At 36.7% G+C, this 21,503-nt stretch overlaps 2 protein-coding genes across 3 annotated transcripts in view; both read right to left on the bottom strand.

The window, feature by feature from the left end:
- Positions 1-5,753, bottom strand: part of LOC127456673 (E3 ubiquitin-protein ligase RNF217-like) — a 38,887-nt gene extending 33,134 nt beyond the window's left edge. The window contains exon 1 of the mRNA XM_051725139.1: positions 4,565-5,753. Coding sequence (XP_051581099.1) covers positions 4,565-5,428 — 864 coding nt within the window. The 5' untranslated portion in view covers positions 5,429-5,753. The remainder of the gene's footprint in view (positions 1-4,564) is intronic.
- Positions 5,754-14,797: 9,044 nt separating this feature from the next.
- Positions 14,798-21,503, bottom strand: part of LOC127456679 (sodium/potassium-transporting ATPase subunit beta-1-interacting protein 2) — a 253,204-nt gene continuing 246,498 nt past the window's right edge. For both annotated transcript variants that reach the window (XM_051725147.1, XM_051725146.1), the window contains one exon: positions 14,798-20,886. In XM_051725147.1, coding sequence (XP_051581107.1) covers positions 20,877-20,886 — 10 coding nt within the window. In that variant the 3' untranslated portion in view covers positions 14,798-20,876. The remainder of the gene's footprint in view (positions 20,887-21,503) is intronic.

Below are 21,503 nucleotides of genomic sequence, written 5' to 3' on the forward strand. Positions count from 1 at the left end.
AGCACACTTCTAGAGGGGGCCTCAAGATCTCTTACTATTATTTAAAATATGATAGGATATAGGGCTGCACAATTAATCGAAAAATGAATCGCGATTACGATTACGGCTGCCTCGATTATGTTATTGTGAAAACTGACGATTACAGCATTCAGTTAAAGTCTGCTCGTGTTGCATCAATGGTTTCTATTTACAACGTGTTTTTGCAGCGGTTGAGTATTCTAACCAATCACTAACACGTCCATTGAGCAATGAAACGGCAATGGCCAATCAGAGCCGCTTAAATTAATATCAGTAATGACAACTGATCCTAATGCGCAAGTTTTAAACCGTCTGAATGCCCAGATGCTTACTTTATGTTCCACCTCTGTTCGTGGTGGCACACGAAAATTAATACTGAAGAAATATCACCTGACATTCGAAAAGAAGCTGTAGAACAAGAGCGAAAAGCACTTTGGAATTATTTTGGATTCACTGCATATTGCAAAGCTTGCTTTGAACATAGATGTTAAATAAACAGCAAATGAGCAACACGACAAAACTAAAATGCTCCTGTTCTAATGAAGGCATAGACGCAGTGTAAATAATTGATTTATTATGCTGATTAGACAGCTTTGTTTTTAATGAGAGCATTCACGAGAGTGCAGAACATTGTGTGGAGCATCATTGAGCTCGCGTCGAAATGCAGGTCTCAAACAGTATAAACCAGCAGTGAGTGACAGCAGTCATTGTAATGGGAGAGTTTGACGCGTTGCACGATTTCTGTGTACAATTTATTAAAAATGTAATAACAGTTTTGTTATGTTAGTAAATAGGCCAATGTGAATTTGATTTGTACAAAATAGCAATAAAGTAATTCAGCTTAACTGTTCAAAGTGTGTTTTGGAGGTGTTGCCAACATAAAGAATATGGCATGAATAGCATATTTCAGGAATCACCGTCATTGTTATCGCGTCTGCTGTAATAAGACCCATTTGCCACGCAGCTGGTATTAGTAGATTTAAACTTTTCACGAATTGCACAAACTCCGATTGCAAATGACTGTTTTTAATTTCCAAAGTGCAACCACGGAGGCCAAAAATGATCTAACGATGATCGTACATAAAAAAGATCACCATTGAAGGTCTAACGGGATGAATGGTCCCCTGTCTCGCCGCTAAAGGGCTTACTGAACGCAATAAGTAACTTGGTCAATTTAAATCGGCTGTTAATAAGTTTGAAAATTGAATATGTCATATTATTTACTGTATGAGGACTAATACTAATTACTAAACTAGTAATTAAGCAATCATTTAATTTATTTTATACCATAGATATCCATTTAAAATAAGTTTTATTTGGCCTAACATTAACAAACATTATTACAATATTTAATGCTTAGAAGATGCTTAAAATAAACTGGAGCGCAGCTCATATCCACCATTGAAATCTGCTACTTTGCTTACTTTGTGACGTCACAGTAATTTAATATTTTAATCGACATTAATAACCGTGATTACAATATCAAGGGCAATAATCGACAATTATGATTTTTGCTATAATTGTGCAGCCCTAATAGGATATTATCATTTTTAAATAATTATTATAATTCAACTTATATTACAATAGATATATCTTATAATATAAATATCTAATAGCCTACGTGGGGGGCCTTCAAATATTTTCTCCTATAATGGGGGGCCATGCAGTCAAAAAGGTTGAGAACCACTGAACTAGAGAACTGCTGGGGTACAAAGGCAGCACACTTGGCATCAAACAACAAAATTAGAGCAATAACTTCAGGCAAACAACACAAAAGACGGATATCATTATCACATCAACCTCTGTCTGACCCCCCAGATCATACATAAAGCCATAAATCTGATTTGAGAGGAGAGCAGCAATAGGCAAGCCAGAGTTACTCGATTACACCCACAAGATCCCTCTAAAAGGGCAAATTGTTTGAATGTTGCCTGCAGACCACACACAGACCTTCCAGTGAACAGCCAGGTAATGTAATTAGGGAACAGAGAGGCTGAGCTCAGTGATTAAGCAATCAATTACAGCAACTTCTCCTTCCCCTTGCCAGGGAAACAACACCCTGCCCATTGGGCAGAAAGGCCTTTTCTGCATTGTTCTCCTATTTCCTGAAATTAAAGTGTCCAATCTGGTGTAAATATACAGATTATTAAACCCATTGTAGACTTAAAGGTGAAGTGTGTAATTTCTGCACCAAACAGAACTGACAAACTCAACATGATGCTATCCGAATGTTCATACGGAAACCAGGAAGTTCACAAAATCAATGATGAGCAATATTCTGAGGTTTAATATCTCCCCTAAGATTAAATTTTTAGTCCACTGACGGTTTGGTTTAAGGGGTGTTTGGTTAATAAAATATGCATTCCTGTTGACTGTATGACAACATTTACAACTAAAAACAACTCGCTTTACAACTCGCTTTTGGCGCCACTCTGTGGACATTTCACCTGGAAGCTCATGCATTCCTATACATTCATCAACACTTCTAGCTTCGTCCACTGGGGGCAGTGGTTCAAATTTCAGTAAGCACAGACTGATTTCGGTCACTATATTCACAGTTAGTGCATCAAAGTCAGCTCCCTATGTTGTGAATCAGTATATCGTAAACCTGAATTCGAATTTAGGCACTGGCAAGGGTGTTCATCCACCCAACATTGGAACACTTATGACTCAACCACCAGCAACACGATTATTTACGAGGTTCACATTAAAACACAGCTGCAACAACATCACTGTATAAATGACACTGTCATGCATTTTCGTTGTAGATATTCAAACGTACGAGTGTTATTATAAAAGATAAATGACATAAATAAATAAATACAAATATAAAGGAGCGTATTTTAAACTTCTTCTAACAACTATAATATTTAAAAGAGTGTTTCCCTTTCATGGTCATTATGGATGAGAGACATTACAAACAACATCTCTTTTAAAGAGAAAGTAAGTCTTTGACTTCATAGTTTTACACTTGTGCTCGTCTCCTTACGACTTGAAAGACTTCAGAAGACATGAAGACTTTTTCGGTAAGAGAACATAGTAAGGAATGATGCTCCCTGTTTTTTTACGGTGCACTCTGGCAATTTTTTAGGGAGGGAATGTTTCAGTGCACTGGAACGATTTTCCAATAGGGACAGCCACAGAAAATGGCCGAATCCCTGATGAGTGCCATGACTACTGAACTAGGGAGCTGAATGAGACGCACCCAGTGAGATCAGATTTCAAACAGGTTTCCCAACCAGTCTTCTATTGGTCGCCCAATCAGATAGTCCCACCCCAGAAACACGTCACTGGTTGAGCCAATATGCCAATGAATCAACCCACAAATGGGTTAATTATTGTTAAATTGGGATAGGAGAAACAATTTAAATAATAAGCTAAACCCAGTTTTAACAAAGCCGCCCTCATTTGGTTAATTTAAACACTAGACATGCTGGTTTGTCATGCACCTTTAAAGGAATGAACTCAGAAGCGGTCATACATTTTTATATCACCCCGACATGACTGTACAGTGTAACACAATATGAGCCTCTGCTTTGTGGCAAAGGGAGTACTAAAATGACTAACACTAACATTTCCACCTTAGTCAATGATGGTCACATGGGCCAGCCATAGCAGACCACAGGAAATTCATCACTTCTCTAAACAAGGGGTTAGGTTGAGAACGTTTTCACAACACAATGGAGAAGCTCTCCATTAACAAACAGAGTACTATAATTAGCCTAGAAGACAAATAGTTAAAGGAATATTCTGGGTTCAATACAAGTTAAACTCAATCGATAGCATTTGTGGCAAAATGCTGATTACCACAATAATTCATTTTGACTCGTCCCTTTTTTCTTAAAAAAAAAAAAGCAGTGAGGCACTTACAATGGAAGTGAATGGATCCAATCAATAAACATTAAAATATTTACTGTTTCAAAAGTATGATTAAAGGCAGGTGTGTTTGATTAGGGTTGAAGCTAAACTTTTTGAAAGAAAAGGAGGGACGAGTCGAAATATTTTTTTATGCTAATCAATATAATCCCACATATGCTGTCAATTGACCTTACCTTGTATTGAACCCATAATTTTCTTCTAAGAAATCCAAATATAACAGGAGCAGACTGTACAAAGGTACTTTAACTACCATGCCACACGGTACTACCATGTTTTTCTGGATCTCTACCATGGCAGTACCTAGGAATACCATAGTACATGAATATGGCAATCATTCAGTACCATGGTATATTTTAAAGCGCCACGGTATTTCAATCTGATACAATCACTGTACTGTGGTACCACCACAATACTGCAAAATACATGGAGAGGATCTCCAGCAACACTTGAGATGTTTCCCAGCTTCAAGAACATTTTGTTTTTTTCATTCCACAAAATCAGCACAACTAAGGTAAACTCTGTCAACCCCAATACATTATTTGCCAGCATATAGAGCCATATTAGGTTTGCATCAATCCACTTTAGATGTGGTGGTTGAAGACACAAACAAACAAAAATCCCTGAAAACAAGGTAAAGCTGGTGTTGATACAGGACAGGTGTGGATACCTGTGAGCTGATGTATCTTTTCAGGCATTCCTCACAAACTGCCATTTTGCAACAGTGTAGCGGCATGATATGTTTGTAATCGAGGCAAATTCGACATGTTAACACAACAGATGAACTGTTGTCAGTATTATAAAAGCTGTTTATCCCAGACACCATGAGGTCGGTGACTGTATATGACTCTGGGTAGGGATCATGGTCTGATTCGGACTGATTTGGAGTGTCAGTGGGGGGTAAAACCAACACATCTGAAGATGACGTTGATGGTGAGGGTGATGTAGTCTCGTTATCAGATGTTTTCTCGACAGGTATCCTATAATTATCATTGGCAATACAGTACACAGTGCAGTAAACATGCTCTTTTGATTGGTTGAGATCTTCAGCTCTCTTGAAATCAATATTATAATCAATATTAAGATTCCTATCAGGATCAGACAGTTCAGCTTCTCCCAATCCTGAGTTGCTCTCCATGTCTTGCTTGGGACTTTCTGCTCTTTCATCACGATCCAAGTCACCCAGTTTGATCTCAAATCCTTTTTCTACTTTCTCCAGGGGATCTTTTGGATCACTGACAGAGGATCCAAAATTCCTTCTCAAAATATCCACGGCTCGTATGGTTTCCCTATTTTCTTTATTAATCCCTTTTGGCTCGTGTTTGTGTTTATGAAATTCCAAAACATCCTTCGAGGATAATGATGATGATGGCACATTCGACCTGTTGTTGCTGCTGCTGCTGCTACAGATATCCCGGCCGAAATCTGTGCTCCGAGTCGCGCTGGATACATGGACAGATTTCCCGTCGCGTCCGGTATAGCCGGGCATATTTTGCGCGGTGACATTCACACGCACGGAAGACTCATCTTCCATTCCCGAGCGGTCAACTTTCCATTAATGCTAAAACACACACAGTCCTGCTTCAAACAAACTCACAAACTAAGCACAGAGCCATTAACTATTACACCACTTCCGGGTGTATATATGAGGTAAATAAATCCCTGTTGTCGTTGGAGATTGTTCTTGTTCTTGTTTGACTCAATCCGATACGAGTCACCATCCGCAAATCTTTAAATATAATCCACAGTATCGCGAATAAAACGGCGAGTCTCGAAGATAAATATACATGAAACTGTTTCTTCAAAACTTTGACCATGTATACAAGTAGCAAGTGTGTTTTGTAAGAATCCTACTTTTAAATTACGAATCCTACTACGACCAATACTTGCTTATGAATATTAATTATACCATGCTGACGTTGCTGGTAACCTTCCAATGTCGTAGTCCTGACTCATGAATATAAATAAGGTGATATTGACGTTTATTTGTTACCTTCCAATGGCGAAGACTTTCCTTATGAATATTAAGCGATACACCTTCACCATAGTAGGAGTAGTAATTCGCAGTCAAGCGTCATGCTTCTTTTAGTTCAGGATCTACTAGGTGAGATCAAACTGTTACTGTGTATTCCCTATTAAAAGCGCATGTTAATTATAATAGCTCTTAATAAAAAGGCGGCGGCAATATTAGTATTGAAACATTCGAACCATTCGTAGAATATAACTATTCTTGACATCATTACCAGTGTTGGGTAACGTTACTTTTAAAAGTAACTCGTTAGAATGTAAAGTAAAGCATTGCGTTACTTTTGCGTTACATTTTTTTTCTCACATCAACTTTCTCTTCTGCTATGCTATGCATTCCATACATATATGCCATGCATTGCATACAAGAGACATTACAGGTCATGCTAGCTACTGTACAACACTCATGTCAAAACAACAGTAAACAAACAGATATTTAGAAAGTAGGTCTTCACTTCATATTTATAATAAAGTATCAATAACATGAATATGCACAGGGTTGGGAGGATTACTTTTGAAGTGTATTCCACTACAGATTACAGAATACATGCTGTAAAATGTAATTTGTAACATATTCCATTAGATTACTCAAGGTCAGTAACGTATTCTAAATACTTTGGATTACTTCTTCAGCACTGGTAGATTTTTTCACTTGTTTTGAATATAAAAACTCTGCCAGTACAGTAAGACAAAATACACATGTTAAAAATACATTCTCTGAAAAACCTAAATATCTTATGCAGTGTTGTTTCTAAAACAAGATAATTCAAACTGATCTTGTTTTAAGGATTTTTAGATATGAAATAATACAACAATTATTATCAAGAATAAAACTTTTGCCTTAATATCAAAGATCTTGCTAGAAAAATAGAAATTATGATCCAATTTTCTTGATAAAAAATATGATCGTGCCTGGTAACGTGCATGTAAAATGGCTAGAAACAGCATTTTAGCTTAGCCAGTTTACACAAGGTTTATTTCTATTTCTTCTGCTCCAAACTTACTTCAAACTTACTTCTCTGTCTGCTCGTATGAATGTAACATCATTAGAAAGTGTTTCACCGCTGTTCAAATGCACTTTGGATCGCATCATTTATATGGATAAATGTTTTCCATCTGAAAGGACTAAATATTAAATGAAACAAATGACAATAAAATGCAAAGTAATCTCTTCAGTAATCAAAATACTTTTTGAATGTAACTGTATTCTAATTACCAATGATTTAAATTGTAACTGTAGTGGAATACAGTTACTTATATTTTGTATTTAAATACGTAATCCCGTTACAGGTATTACGTTACTCCTCAACCCTGAATATGCATGATTTGTTTTTCCATCAACGTGGCAGCCAGTATGAATAATGAAGAATAACCACTGTCTTACCTAAAGCTGCAAAGTCCAACACTTGAACCTGCATCATATATGTCATCATATGTGATGCCCATTGACAATGCCAGAGTCAACTTAAGATGTTTTTCAAAAGTCAGGATAAAATTCAGTGGGGAATGCCAGTCTAACATGTTCAAGGAATAAGTCTGATGAATAAATTAATATTTTTCACTTAAGTCATCTCAGTGCACGCTTGTTTTGAGTTGATCCACAGTGCGTACAGACGCCACAACTTCAAAGGCCCATGTTGATACAACTTGAATGGAATAGTTTTTAATGCTACCAAAATGTCAAAAAAAAGGTTTGTTTCATGAAATAAATGTAGAATATTTTTATGAACTATGACATTTTCTCTGCGTACACAAACGATGTAAAACGTTGCTCGGAACCACAGATCAAGAGTCTTTTCTCATCCCTTTCTCCCAGTTACAGGGAGCTGTAACACGGAGCAGTTCGGTTGCATAAGTCAGTGAATTTCACCCTGTGTATCATGTCGTGGCCAGTGGAAGACTAGTCTTATAATCCCTCTGCCTAAAAGCATTTACTGATCTTATAATACAGTATATATTAACACATGAATCAATCACGTTTCACTCAACCGAATGTTGACCTCATATTACGCCAAAACACGAAATGCACATGCGCGTTAGCAAGTTGATTGACAGGCAATGTCTGTATCTAAAAGGTGATCAGCTCTTTTACCTGCAAGGTGGGTGTTCCTTTCTACATCCATTGACTGTTGGGTGCTAGAGCTTCTTGGTTGGCCATTCCAATTTCTCCCATTCATATAAATAGAAGTGACTCGTCTAGCTGCTAAATAGTCTCTGGCCTCACACTCTATAGAACTACAATGCCCATCATGCACTACATCTTCTCCCGTAAGTTTGCACACTTTTACTCCTGATTTCTCACAACACAGGGACAGTAGAGGTGTACAAAAGCAACACATTACTTTATTTAAAAAGTAACTGTGATATTATGGTCTAAAATAAAGAATATTGCGTTACTTTACTCGTTACTCGAAAAAAGTAATCTGATTACGTAACATGCGTTACTTTTATCGCGTTACCACAACACTGATCATTACCACTGTTAATGAGTTTTAGGAAGCCCGATCATCCATCCATCTATCCATCTGTCTGTCTGTCTGTTAGGTTTGGTTGTCTCCTGCAAACCTGCGATTTCATGTATGCCTTAAAAACTTTGTGGTGCACTCATTAACTTTTTCCTTATTAAAAAAAGATTTACAATTTTGAAACAAATGTATATAATCATTATGACTCACTTTAGATAGCCATATCAGTAACCTTATAAAAGCTGTTTTATTCTACTTGGAGAGGGTCCCCTCATGGGGGCTGCCATGTTAGGATCACATGACCAGCTGAATAATACTCACTTAATCTCAGTAACCACCCTGATATTGGACACCTTCACACATGGATTACATTAATCATGGCTTACTGTGAATACTGATTGTCTACAATGGCATCTATACCTGAAAATGATTGTTTAAATGATGCTGCATCCAAGCCACTAGGTGTCAGTGTAAATCCAAGACAACATGAACAAAAACGTATTGAGTGCATCTTTAAGATTAAAAGTTTGACTAATTATATATGTGTGATTGTTTCAGCCTCTATAATACAGTTAATCTCTATTTCGTAATACAAGACAGGCAGACAGCATTCATCTCTGCAGAAAAAAAAATGGTAGACTTTTTCATTTTATGCTTTCATCTTGTCAGATGGCTCAGGCTAATGTACAGTGCTGTGGAAAATATTTGCCCCCATCCTGATTTCTTCTGTTTTTTTGTATATCTCATACTAAATTGTTTCAAAAATTCAAACAAAATCTAACACAAACAATGGCAATCTGAGTAAACACAAAATGCAGATTTTAAATGAAAATGTTACTTACTGGACCTTTATTTGCCCATTAGTTACTAAATCCCACAGTTACTAAATCCCAAAATCTATGAAACTGCATTCATAATGGGGTTCAGCTGGACTAGACACACCCAGGCCTGATTACTGCCAGCCCTGTTCAATCAAATCAACACCTAAACAGAACTTTTTCAGCAGCATGAAGTTGGCGAAAAGGTCTCACCCAGTAGCACACTACGCCAAGGTAAAAAGAAATTCCAGAAATGATGAGAAAAAAGGTGATTGAAATTCATCAGTCTGTGAAGGGTTACAAAGCTATTTCAAAGGCTTTACATTTACACATTTGGCAGATGCTTTTATCCAAAGTGACTTACAGTGCACTTATTACAGGGACAATCCCCCTGGAGTTAAGTGCCTTGCTCAAGGACACAATGGTGATGGCTGTGGTGACCAGATATGTGCTTTAGCCCACTACGCCACCTCCACTCCTTTATGACTCCAAAGAACCACAGTGAGAGCTTTCCCAGAAGTGGCCGACCTTCCAAAATTCCTCCAAGCGCACAGCAATGAGTCATCCAGGAAGTCGCAAAAAAGCCAAGGACAACATCCAAGGAACTGCAGGCCTCACTCGCATCAATAAAGGTCACTGTTGACTCCACGATCAGAAAGACACTGGCCAAAAATGCCATCCATGGAAGAGTGGCAAGGCGAAAACCACTGCTAACCCAGAAGAACATTTAGGCTCGTCTGAATTTTGCCAAAACACACCTTGATGATCCTCAAACCTTTTGGGAGAATATTCTGTGGACTAATGAGTCAAAAGTGGAACTGTTTGGAAGATAGAGGTCCCGTTACATCTGGCGTAAATCAAACACAGAATTCCACAGAAAGAACATCATACCTACGGTCAAGCATGGTGGTGGTAGTGTGATGGTGTGGGGATGCTTTGCTGCTTCAGGGCCAGGGCGACTTGCAAGAATTGAGGGAAACATGTATTCTGCTCTCTACCAGAAACTCCTAAAGGAGATCAATCGGTCATCAGTCCGTGAATTGAAGCTCAAGCGCAACTGGATTATGTGGCAAGATAATGATCCAAAGCACAGGAGTAAGTCCACCTCTGAATGGCTCAAAAGAAGCAAAATTAAAGTTTTGGAGTGGCCTAGTCAAAGTCCTAACTTGAACCCGATTGAGATGCTGTGGCAGGACCTTAAACGAGCAGTTCATGCTCGAAAACCTTCCAGTGTGGCTGAACTAAAGCAGTTCTGCAAAGAGTGGGTCAAAATTCCACCACAGCAATATGAAAGACTGATCTCCAGTTATCGTAAGCGTTTGGTTGCAGCTGTTGCTGCTAAAGGTGGCACAACCAGCTATTAAGATTAAGGGGGCAGTTAGTTTTTCTCATGGGTGATATAGGTGTTGGATAACTTTTTTTGTTGTTGCTTCAAATAAAAGTTATCCAACACCTATATCACCCATGAGAACTAACTGCCCCCTTAAACTTAATAGCTGGTTGTGCCACCTTATTCAAAGAAATATTCAAATATATTTGTATATTTGAAGACTGTATTTTTTGTTTACTCAGGTAGCCTTTGTTTTATGTTATATCTCGTTTGAAGATCTAAAACAATTACGTATGAAAAATACACAAAATAGAAGAAATCAGGATGGTGGCAAATACATTTCCACAGCACTGTATATGTCCAGACACTAGAGGGAAGTAGAGCTAAAGCTGTAAATAAATCTAAAACGTCAAGCTTTATATTTGTTCTGCTTCCATGCTTCACTGGCTGTGATATTAGTTTAGTATGTGTTAAATCATCATGTAATAATAATAAAAAAAGAATGACATTAGCAAATGCTGAGTGTGAAGTTTGTTTGGAAGAGTAAAAGGTAAATTAACCCAGTAATAGGTCACAGTGGGCATGTCATACATGCTGAATCAACATTCTACCCCAGGTTGTTGATCTCCTCAAGGATAAAGAGGCCCCTGGGTCCTGATGATATTTGCACATTCACAGCAACTTTGTTGAGCCCTGCAAGGTCAAAAATTAAAGCTCTACCATTCATTTTAAGCAAAAAGGAAATGAAAAATGGCTACTGCCACTAATAATACAATATACTAAATGGAGCTTAACGTATTCAGCATGTAGTGAATTTTACTTTGCAAGATTTTGCTTTGTTTATTGACATACATTTATAATATTAGTTATATACAATCTTTTTGTTTATTGTGGAATAAATTGGCATATTTTGGAAGAATGTATAGCATAAGATCCATGCTTTTTTAAACAGAGCATTGTTGTGTGGGTAATTTATGATAGCGTGCTGCGTGACACAAGCCCGTCATTAATTAATAACTCATGGGTATTAGTCACACTTAAAGGTCCATCTGTTATGGGGCTAATTAAAACAATTCTGAGAAGTGACCATCTGCTATAATCTGGGATAATCAAAGAGGGGTCACAAGGTCACCCAACATTACTGTGAAGTGTGTTTGAATGTGTTGTGAGCAACAAAACCATGTTCTGCTTGGGGGCTCATTTGAGTCATTTAGGCAGAGAGCCACTCCCTGCCGCTTCTTGGAGACATCTCTGTTGATGTTTATTTACTGATATTGTAGTGCAAGGCTGAGAAGTTTATAACCGCCTTGGATAAAAAGGTTAAAAGTAACTTTTAACCAGGCTTTTCCATTTTCTGCAGGAAATGTGAGTAGTGCTTGCCCATGCAACACTCCCCACTACAATGCTAGGGTGTTGCTATGCAGTTGCTACTGTTCAGAGTGTTTTTAGCACACTGCTATGTGATTGATAAGTGTTGCTATGTGGTTGTTAGTGTTTGGAGTGTTTTTAGTGCACTGATAAGCAATTACTAGGGTGTTCTGGGTGGTTGCTTGGGTGTTCCTAGTGTTCAGAGTGTTTTTATTGCATGGCTATGAGATTGCTAGGGTATTGCTCTGCGGTTGCTAGTGTTCGGAGTGTTTTTAATGCATTGCTATTTGATTACTAAGGTGTTCTGGGGGGTTGCTAGGGTGGTGCTATGTGATCCCCAGTATTCTGTGTTTTCCATGCATTGCTATGCAATTGCTAGGGTGTTCTAGGTGGTTGCTAGGGTGTTGATATGCTGTTGCAAGTGTTCAGTGTTTTAAGAGCATGGCTGTGCGATTGCTAGGGTGTTCTAAGTGGTTGCTAGGGTGTTGCTATGTGATTGCTAGATGTTAACAAGTTCCAATGATTCATTCAATATTCATCTGTCACTCTATTTTTAAATAAATAAAAAAAATAAAAATAAAAAAAATGTACCACCTCATTGAGCACTCTGCAGTGTGCCCTTTAGAGTCATCTTGGCTGGACAGTCACTAGGGAGAGTATCCACAGTACTAAATTGTCTCCATTTATAGACAGTTTGTATAACTGTGGACAGATGAATATCTAAGGTCTTCTAGATAACTTTTTAATCCTTTTCAGCTTCATGCAAAGCAACAATTCTTGATCGTAGGTCTTCTGAGATCTCTTTTTTGTTAGGCATGGTCCACGTCAGCAGATGCTTCTTGTGAATAGCAAACTCAAATTTTTTTAGTGCATTTTATAATTCAAAGTGGCTCTAACCCACACCTCCAATTTCGTTTCATTATTTGGAAGCCAGGTTTGACAACTCCTAACTCTAATTAGCTTTTGTTGACGTCATTAGCCTATGGGTTCAAATACTTTTTCCAACCTACACTGTGAATGCTTAAATGATGTATTCAGTATGTAAAAGAACAATACAATAATTTTTGTGTTATTAGTTAAAACAGATTGTGTTTTTTTCATTATTGTAACTTAGATGAACATCAAACCAGATTTTAAGACAAATTTATACATAAATGCAGATTATTGCAAAGGGTTCACATACTTTTTCTTGCCACTGTATGGCATTTTAATCACTAGATACTTCATGACTCGGGTCCCTTCTTCAATATGGATTTAATTTTTGCCCACTTTATTGCCCGCCAGACAAAAATCTGATAAATCAATTAAAATACAAATATTAATAGAACACCTCTTCTCAACAAGCCACATTATTTGAGGTATCATTTATATCAGCAGCACAAATGGTGAGGAATGAGTTACTATGTTTAATAAGGTATAATAACTGTAACCATAAGTATGAGCAAGCACCACTCATAAATTATTATAATAATCAATTATCAGATTATAAGGCTCTATTCCTGAAAAACGGAGAAACTATGTGCTGAGAAGTCATGGCAATTAGAAGACTCAGCCCCTTAGTAAGTTACATTTCGTACAGACCTCCAAGCAATACTGCAGATAAAATATTACACATCATAATCATTTTTCAGCTACTTATGGCGTCTATGGCACAGAGCCCAGACAGACTGTTTGACAGACAGGAATAAAAAGATAAGGTAATGGAAGTGAACGCTTAAGCCTTCAGAAAGTGCAGAGAATGCTTTCAGTGTCAGCAGCATTCTTTAGCAAAGTCTGATCTTTCATCCCTATATATCACCTCCCTACACAGCACAACACTGTGCACATTAAAACACCCAGCATTCTTTGCATAGAACAGAACTTAGATATAGGAACCTAGTTTTATTCCTCAAAAATATTAAAGCAGAACTGATCCCTCTTTTGTTCTTTGGTTGGAGAGTGCTGGTGAAACCAAAACATTTTCTGCACATCATCAATAGCTCTAAATATTGCGGGGCTTTGCAGATTATAACGTGACCTCCACACATAGCTCAAAGTACAAAACACATAACTGATTTGTTGCAACTGATTTTTTTCCTCCTTAAAGTTGAAGTGTATCATTTCTGCGCTCAGTACTATTTACACTTTTCAGGAAAATCAACCTAAAAATGAGTTATTTATAGTTGTTTATGCATTTTAAAGGGGTAAAATCTGGGAAAGAGAAAAATCTGTCATCATTTACTCACTCTAATGTCATTCCAAATCCTTAAATCTGAAGCCATAAGTCTTGTTTGAGGATCAAATTAAATTTAAGCTGTTATTTACTGAAAATCTTGCCTTGAAAATCTGTAGTCACCATTACCAACATGAGGATGAGTACATGATAATGGAACCTTATTGTAAAGTGTTACCGTCTTTCACAGCATCTCTTCAAACAAAAATTAACTTAACCCAAGTCTCAATTTAATATTCAAAAGCCACTTTACTGTAAATTTACAGTAGGTAACCACATAACAGCTTAGGGTGCATACATGTGATCTGTAATCATTAGCACCCCACTTGAGAATTGTAGTCAGCACAGAGAAGCACACTGCATGACTGTAAAACAAACACACAGCCTGTTATGCCATCAGCTTTTATGAAGAAGCAAAAGCAGTACGCAGCAGGAGTGTGATTCGGAAGCACATCTCTGGTGCATTAAGGAAAAACTCATGGCTTGAAGTGTATGATTGACAGCAGTTCGTTTTTACAGTACTTGGAAGATAGTCATCATTGACAATGTCAAGGCTAGAGTCTGTTGCTAGGTGCAGTCGCTAAGTACTGTCTGACTGTATACTTGTATGGAAACAAAATAATTACCAAATAAGTAATGTGTTTAAACAAACCGCAGAAGAAAGAGTCATTTACACAATCTGGTTTTATTATATGTAATTTTTTTTTTTTTAAAGTAACAGAAGTAATACAAAAAAAAGGCCTAGCTATTCGTAATGTAGCACTGAATCCATTCAAAACAGTCTGGGCAGCTGCTTAAATGGATGTATATTCTGCACCACCAAACGTAATTGCATAAACAATGATTGTTTTCAACAACCTTGTGTCAGAAACATGTTATTATACCAACATTTTTCCAAAATGATTTTTTACGTAGCTCGTTGTACATATTGCGGCAGTTTCCTGGTGAAATGAACACTGGAGGCGTTACAACAATAATGACATTTATTCCCTTTAACACAAATCATTAGTTAAATGGCAGATTATCTGTTAACTAACACTTACTTTTCGCCCTGTTTCTCACAAAATGCTATCCTATGACATCAAAATACTTTTACTATAGTGAATGACCTGTAAAGCATTACATGACCAGCTACATTAATAAACTTGTTTTAACATGATTGCCCAGTATAGCTCAACTGATACAAGTGCTAAAGAGCATGCAAGTCGACACGTGAGCCTAAAGTGTCAAAGAAGAACTACATGGTTGCTTCAGCAATTGCATTTTTTCATGTAACAATTGCATTTGCCCTTTTTTTTGTTTTTTTTTTGGAAAAAATGTACTTGCTTTTAGTGCCACTCAATGGACTTTTCATCTTGGACCTGCCGCAATACATGTGAGTAGCCACGTAATATCATTTATCAAAAATGTTGCAGTCATTTGTCTTAGAATATCATAACTGACCATATAATTAACGAGAATGATTAAGCTACTCTTACAGTATATCATCAAATGAAAGCGATATTGGTTTTGGTTAGAGCATTGTTATAGTGACATCACGTACACTCCTGGGTAAGAATCATGCACGATTTCCTGAACTTTTAGTATATTCATTTGCATTCAGGCCTCTTTCAGCTCAGTAATTATAATAGTCAAATTTGACATTTAACACAGAGTGCCTATCACATCTTGTTTTACAAGAAATAATGCAGAGTAAATCTCACATAAGCTTTAGACTGCACCTTGCAAGTATATTAAGAGTCAGGACATTTTTGCTTTAACTTTCTATGTTTATTTAACATGTCTAAATTAAGCACCATGTCTGAATCAAAGATGTATTTACATGCGTCTTAAAAGTCACCCATAAAGCAGTCAGATTGATGTAAAGACTCAATGTCCTGAAAGCGGCTAATCTTTGAGGAGTTTAGGCAGTTGTGTACTTTTTAAACAATAAAGCATTTCATCTTTCAATTGTACGGGTGAATCTCACAAAAACATGTCCAAGTCACATTTAACCACCAAAACTGTATTTTGCATAAAGAAAATAAAGCCTATTTTAAGACTTTTTGCATTGTGACGTGGTTTCAGTGTTTCCTGCACAGCTATTCAGCAGCGTCACGACAGAAGTTTACACGAGTTGTGAGCATACAGTCTGAACTGAATGTGGTGAGATAAAAAGTGTTTACCCTGCAAACTCGTTTTTTTGTGGTAACCATAAACTAACGCTCCCAGAACGTTGCTAGGAGGTTCTTGTGTGGCAACCTAATAAAAATCTACACAGAACATTATCTAATGGTTATTTTTAGGTTTTATTTTTATAATGTTAGATCATTCTGGTAAGCAGAAATAGTTGGGTACCATGAAATAATGCCAAAACAACACATCTTTCTGTTGTGTTTTGTTCGCTGTCTGCACTCCAAACCAAACATAAACCACAACTAGTGTAGTCTGATTCAAGAACAAATGACTCTTATGAGCCGGTTCTTTTAAAGATTCGCTCAAAACAACTCGCTTACACACTAGTCATCGGTTAGATTCAATCACAAATCCTTCACTGAATAACCGCACTTAATGAACTCCCTTCCGCCACAAAAGTTTTTTCCGTTGCAAAAGTTTTTGGTCTGCATCAGTCTGACGAATCCTTTACTGAATTAACTCGCCCAATATAGTCCGCTTCCCAAACAAATTACTCTTATAAGCCATTTTTTTTAAAGGGGTCATGACATGCCTTTTTTATTATTTTAAAATCTTCCTTAATTTTCACTTATAGTATTAGTAAATTATTATTTTTTGCACAATAAACAGTCATATATTTTTAAAACATGATCATTTTTCCACCCTCATTCTGACCCTCTTTCAGAAACACTCAGCTTTGGTGCTGCTTCTCCTTTAAGACTTGACAGTAAACGGCCACTGTTATGACAGGGTTCCTGCAGATCTTTAAAAAGTCTTAAAATGTCTTAAATTCAGTTTTCCAAAATCTAAGATAATAAAAAGTCTTAAATATCTTAAATGATACAATGAAAGTCTTAATAATCATTTAAAGAGGTCTTAAATTTGGGGGTGGAATGACCAGAATCATGATATGACCTAATGTGATTATCAAACTTCAGAAGAATACGATCTAATTAAATAAATGCATGCGCTATGTCCTTAAAAGCGAAAATGCAGCACTGTTGTATTTTCTCCAATCAAGTGGGGGCTTGTGAGTGTTTCCAGCTGTTGGTGAGCAGTTCACAATCATTAAGCCATATCGGAAATGAATGACAAGCTATCACTAAAGATCAACTGTTGATGAAATATGACAATGTTTACTTTTAATCGTTTATATTGTAATATGTTGTAGATTATTGTAGGAGTGCACATTTTATATCCCTTATTTGTTTGAATGAGCAGTTGGAAGCGGTGAAGCGCAAACATTTCAAAATAAGAGTCCCCGGTTAAAGTGCCTTTAAAGTTAAAAGTTCCATGCTATGAATCAAATCCAAAATAAAGTGCATCTGGAATTTAAATTTTGACTCTTGTAGTCACTATCTGGCTCTTCCCATCACAGGAAGGAAAGACTAAGAACGTCAGTCGACCTCTAATTTGTATGTATTTATATAATAATACATAAACCAATTTTAATGTGATATACATGTGGAAAACATGTCTTGAGTATTTTAAACTTGCATATAGCCTATACTGTTTTACTGAGCAATGTTAAGGCCATGTTGAATGTGTGCTCCTGCCTGTTTAAGTAAGAGTCTGTGATACATGATTTATTTTGAGATTGTGTTAGTTTGTTTTGGTATGGGGATATGGTATTCATTTTATTTGTTCAGTTCTTGAAAAAGGTCTTCAAAAGTCTTAAATTTGATTTTAAAAACTCTGCAGCAACCCTGTGCGATTGGCTCTATGTTCTTGACTGATCTGCCTCACTGTTCACCAACCACTACTGGGCAAGCTAATGAAGTGACTATCTGCACTCCAAATCGAATATAAATCGAGATTAGTGTAGTCTGATTAACAGGCAAATGACTCTTATGAGCCTGTTCTTTTAATGAATCGCTCGAAGTGACTCGCCAACACTAGTTACCGCTTTGAATCAGTCTGACGAATCCTTCACTGAATGAACTCACTGAACGAACTCTCCTTCGCCAAAAGAAATTGTATACACTTTATGGATTATGACATACAGTGTCTTGTAACGTCGTGAATGTTCAGTAATAAAAAGGATTCTGTAGGAAACACTGCATTGATTCTATGAAAATTAAGCAAATTTTCTTCCAAAATTACCATAATGTGAAAATCTCTTTCTGTTTTTATTTGTATTTTTTTTTATTCATATAATGCTCAATTGTGAATACATTTTTTTATTTATTTTTTTTTTTGCATTTAAATCAGCATTCATTAAAAGCAGTAAAACAAATACTACCACAATACAATTTTAATTACTTAGCATTCATTTTTCTTTCATTACAGTAATTAAAATGAGATTTATGTGCATTACGCCACTGAAAATGGGGGGTGGTTTGAGCCTTATTGTCATGAAAATAACAGTTCTAAAAATAGACGATTTCTTATTCTTTCTGTTGATTTAAAGATAATTTGCCATTCTGGTCCGGTTTTGTGAGATTCACCCAGACAGGTATCCTTCAATAATTTCATTACTCTTGTTTATTTGTATTAACCACACAAACAACCATCACCCCGTATTGAGTCAGACGCACAAAGATAGTTGTGAATAAGATAGGACTGCAGGGAATTATTTGCCAGTGAGGTCTGGAGAGAAAATATCTTTATTAATTATCAAAGCCACTTAGCTTTGCTAGTGCAGTTGACAAGGGGTTTGATTTAACACATACCCTCTGTTTATCTACAGCCATTCAGGGTGAGAGCAGATTGCCATTTATTGGAATGTTAACAGGATGTCATTTCAGGCACTTTCTCTCAGGAATTTTACATCAAACCGCAGATATATCTCGACCCGACAGGTTCTGCACACAATTACAATGAATCAGTTTAAAGGAGAAGGTAATATACAGTGGAGAAATACATATTTCATCATCCATTATCTGCAGAGGAAGGGAAAATGTGTTATTCAGCTGTGTTTGGTATGGTTCTTTGACCCAAATGAAGACATTTCTCGCTTTTATGTACCATTCAACCGGTACGATATGCGATTTTGAAATATTTCAGGCAATTGAAAGTGCAGTATAAAAAGAAAGTCGTTTGTTTTTAATATATTCATTCAGGCAGGTTACAAAAAAAGCCATACAGTATAGCTAAATCAGAGACGTAACAGACCTGAATAGCTTTGGCTTTTAATAGCGAGTGCTGCCCACTTTACCATTGGGGAACAACTGCGTTAAAGGGATAGTTCAATCAAAAATCATTTCAATCAATCATTTACTTACCCTCATGTTGTTCCATAGAAGAAAGAAAGTCATTTGGGTTTGGAACAACATGAGTTTATAATGACAGCTTTTTCATTTTGGGGTGAACTATCCCTTTTAGAAAGCTTTTAAAGATTGGGGTTCTGTTCCTGTCACTACACAAAACAAAACATTCTAACCCGAGTAGACTCATAGTAGACTATAGTGCCACACACTATAAATAATAATGCATCTCTATCCCTACCCCTAACCCCCTCTAAAGATTCCCCCATCATTATGTACATTTATATCGAAAAGAAAGGCCCACTTACACGGCTTAATAAATTATTAGTCTACTAGAAAAGAGTGAACACTGGCACACAGGTAAAAAAAACAACAAAAAAAAACAACAACAAAAAAAAAGGTTTAAAATTGAACAAAGTTACAGATTTCTATTCGTTATCTTGGTAACAAGATTCAACACCATCTTAGAAAAACACAATATTCACAAATAACCTTTTAGAGCAAGGACAGTCACTTTTAGACCAACTGTTACCCTTTCCAAGGCTGGCCTAGTTCTACCGGAAAGATATTAAATACGCAACAGATTTTGACACCTCATGCAAACAAATACGGCTGATCCCATGGTGACGTTATTAACGGATAAAATCAAAGGTATTTTTGACTGTCGTTTAACTCCAAAAATATGAATCTCTTAGCAGCTACTGATATTTGTATTTGTTTGTCATAACTGTTCTTGGCACTTTCAAGACAAGTACATCCAGGAGAAAGAAGAAAAACTAACCAGTTTGTGATTAAATACTGTATGAAAACCCAGTGCGATGGTAACCCCAATGCTTGGAATAACCCTTTGTAAACAACCAAATAATGACTCTCCAAAAGAATTCACTCCAGTCACCGTTTGAAGATTGTAGGACTACATCAGATAACTAATATCATACTGACTGGTTAATGAACATTCTTTTAAGTTATGGATGGTTTCCAGGAAAGTCAGTCGAAACACTGTGGAGTCCACTCGGTCCATTGCACGATTCCATGTCTTTCTTATTGCCGCTGTGCTCAAGATCTTTCCCCAGGCATCCACAGAGATCAACAAAATCCATTTCTTTGTTAAGCATTGTTTTGCATTGCTGATAGTGGCAAAGAGGGGCTCAGCCACAAGGGGGCTCTCTCATGCCAACCAACAGTGACAGCCCAGCCCAGATGTACAGTGATGCTCTGGTGCTAGGAATGGGGCTGGGAATAGACAAAGAAAATCCGCTATGTTGCTTGAGTCTTTGAGGTTAAAGTGTCGGTTCATGTTCCTCCGACAATTCGTAAGACACTATTATGTTAAGACATTTACATTGAAAGACAATGTTTGAACATCAATTCTTCATTTTGATTGGTTGATAAGGCAGTTATCCTTTACTTTGACCTACGGAAGAAGAAAACAAGGAAATGACAGTGTTAAAGAGGGATTTAAGACAGTGGTTTTTAAGATTTGATTCATTGGGGTGACCCAACATTGGAAAAAAATTGTTTAAAGTACAAAAGAAAATGTCCTTAAAACCAAACAGTGAAAATGCCACATTGGCCCAACAATATGCAAAATCACAGACATAAGGCTGAATAGGAAAACTGTCTTTCTAGTGTTACATTGTCTTTATAGTTCACTAAAAGGCTTGAATTTAGATGGTTTCATGCTCTCTTCATTGTGGTTTCCTGGTTCCTTTCCATATTTACCCTTTGATGCATGTGAATTCATATTTTTTAATGAAGTCTAGTAAACTTAACATAGTTTCATTAATGTAACTATGCCAAATTTTTCTACTGATCTGACAGATGAATTTGCACCAAAATACAGTTTGTATTTTTTTAGAGTTTGACTAGACATGTGGTCTTTGATATCAACAAAAGATATGCACTGCAAAAAATATTTTTATGATGCAGTATTTCAGTTTTCTAGTAAAATTATCAAAATTCTTAAAACAAGATGTATTTATTTGACAAGCAAAATGGAATTAGATATTAAGTCTTGTTTTCAGAGAAATA

This window comes from Myxocyprinus asiaticus, chromosome 19 (assembly GCF_019703515.2).
Source record: "Myxocyprinus asiaticus isolate MX2 ecotype Aquarium Trade chromosome 19, UBuf_Myxa_2, whole genome shotgun sequence".
Lineage (NCBI taxonomy): Eukaryota > Metazoa > Chordata > Actinopteri > Cypriniformes > Catostomidae > Myxocyprinus > Myxocyprinus asiaticus.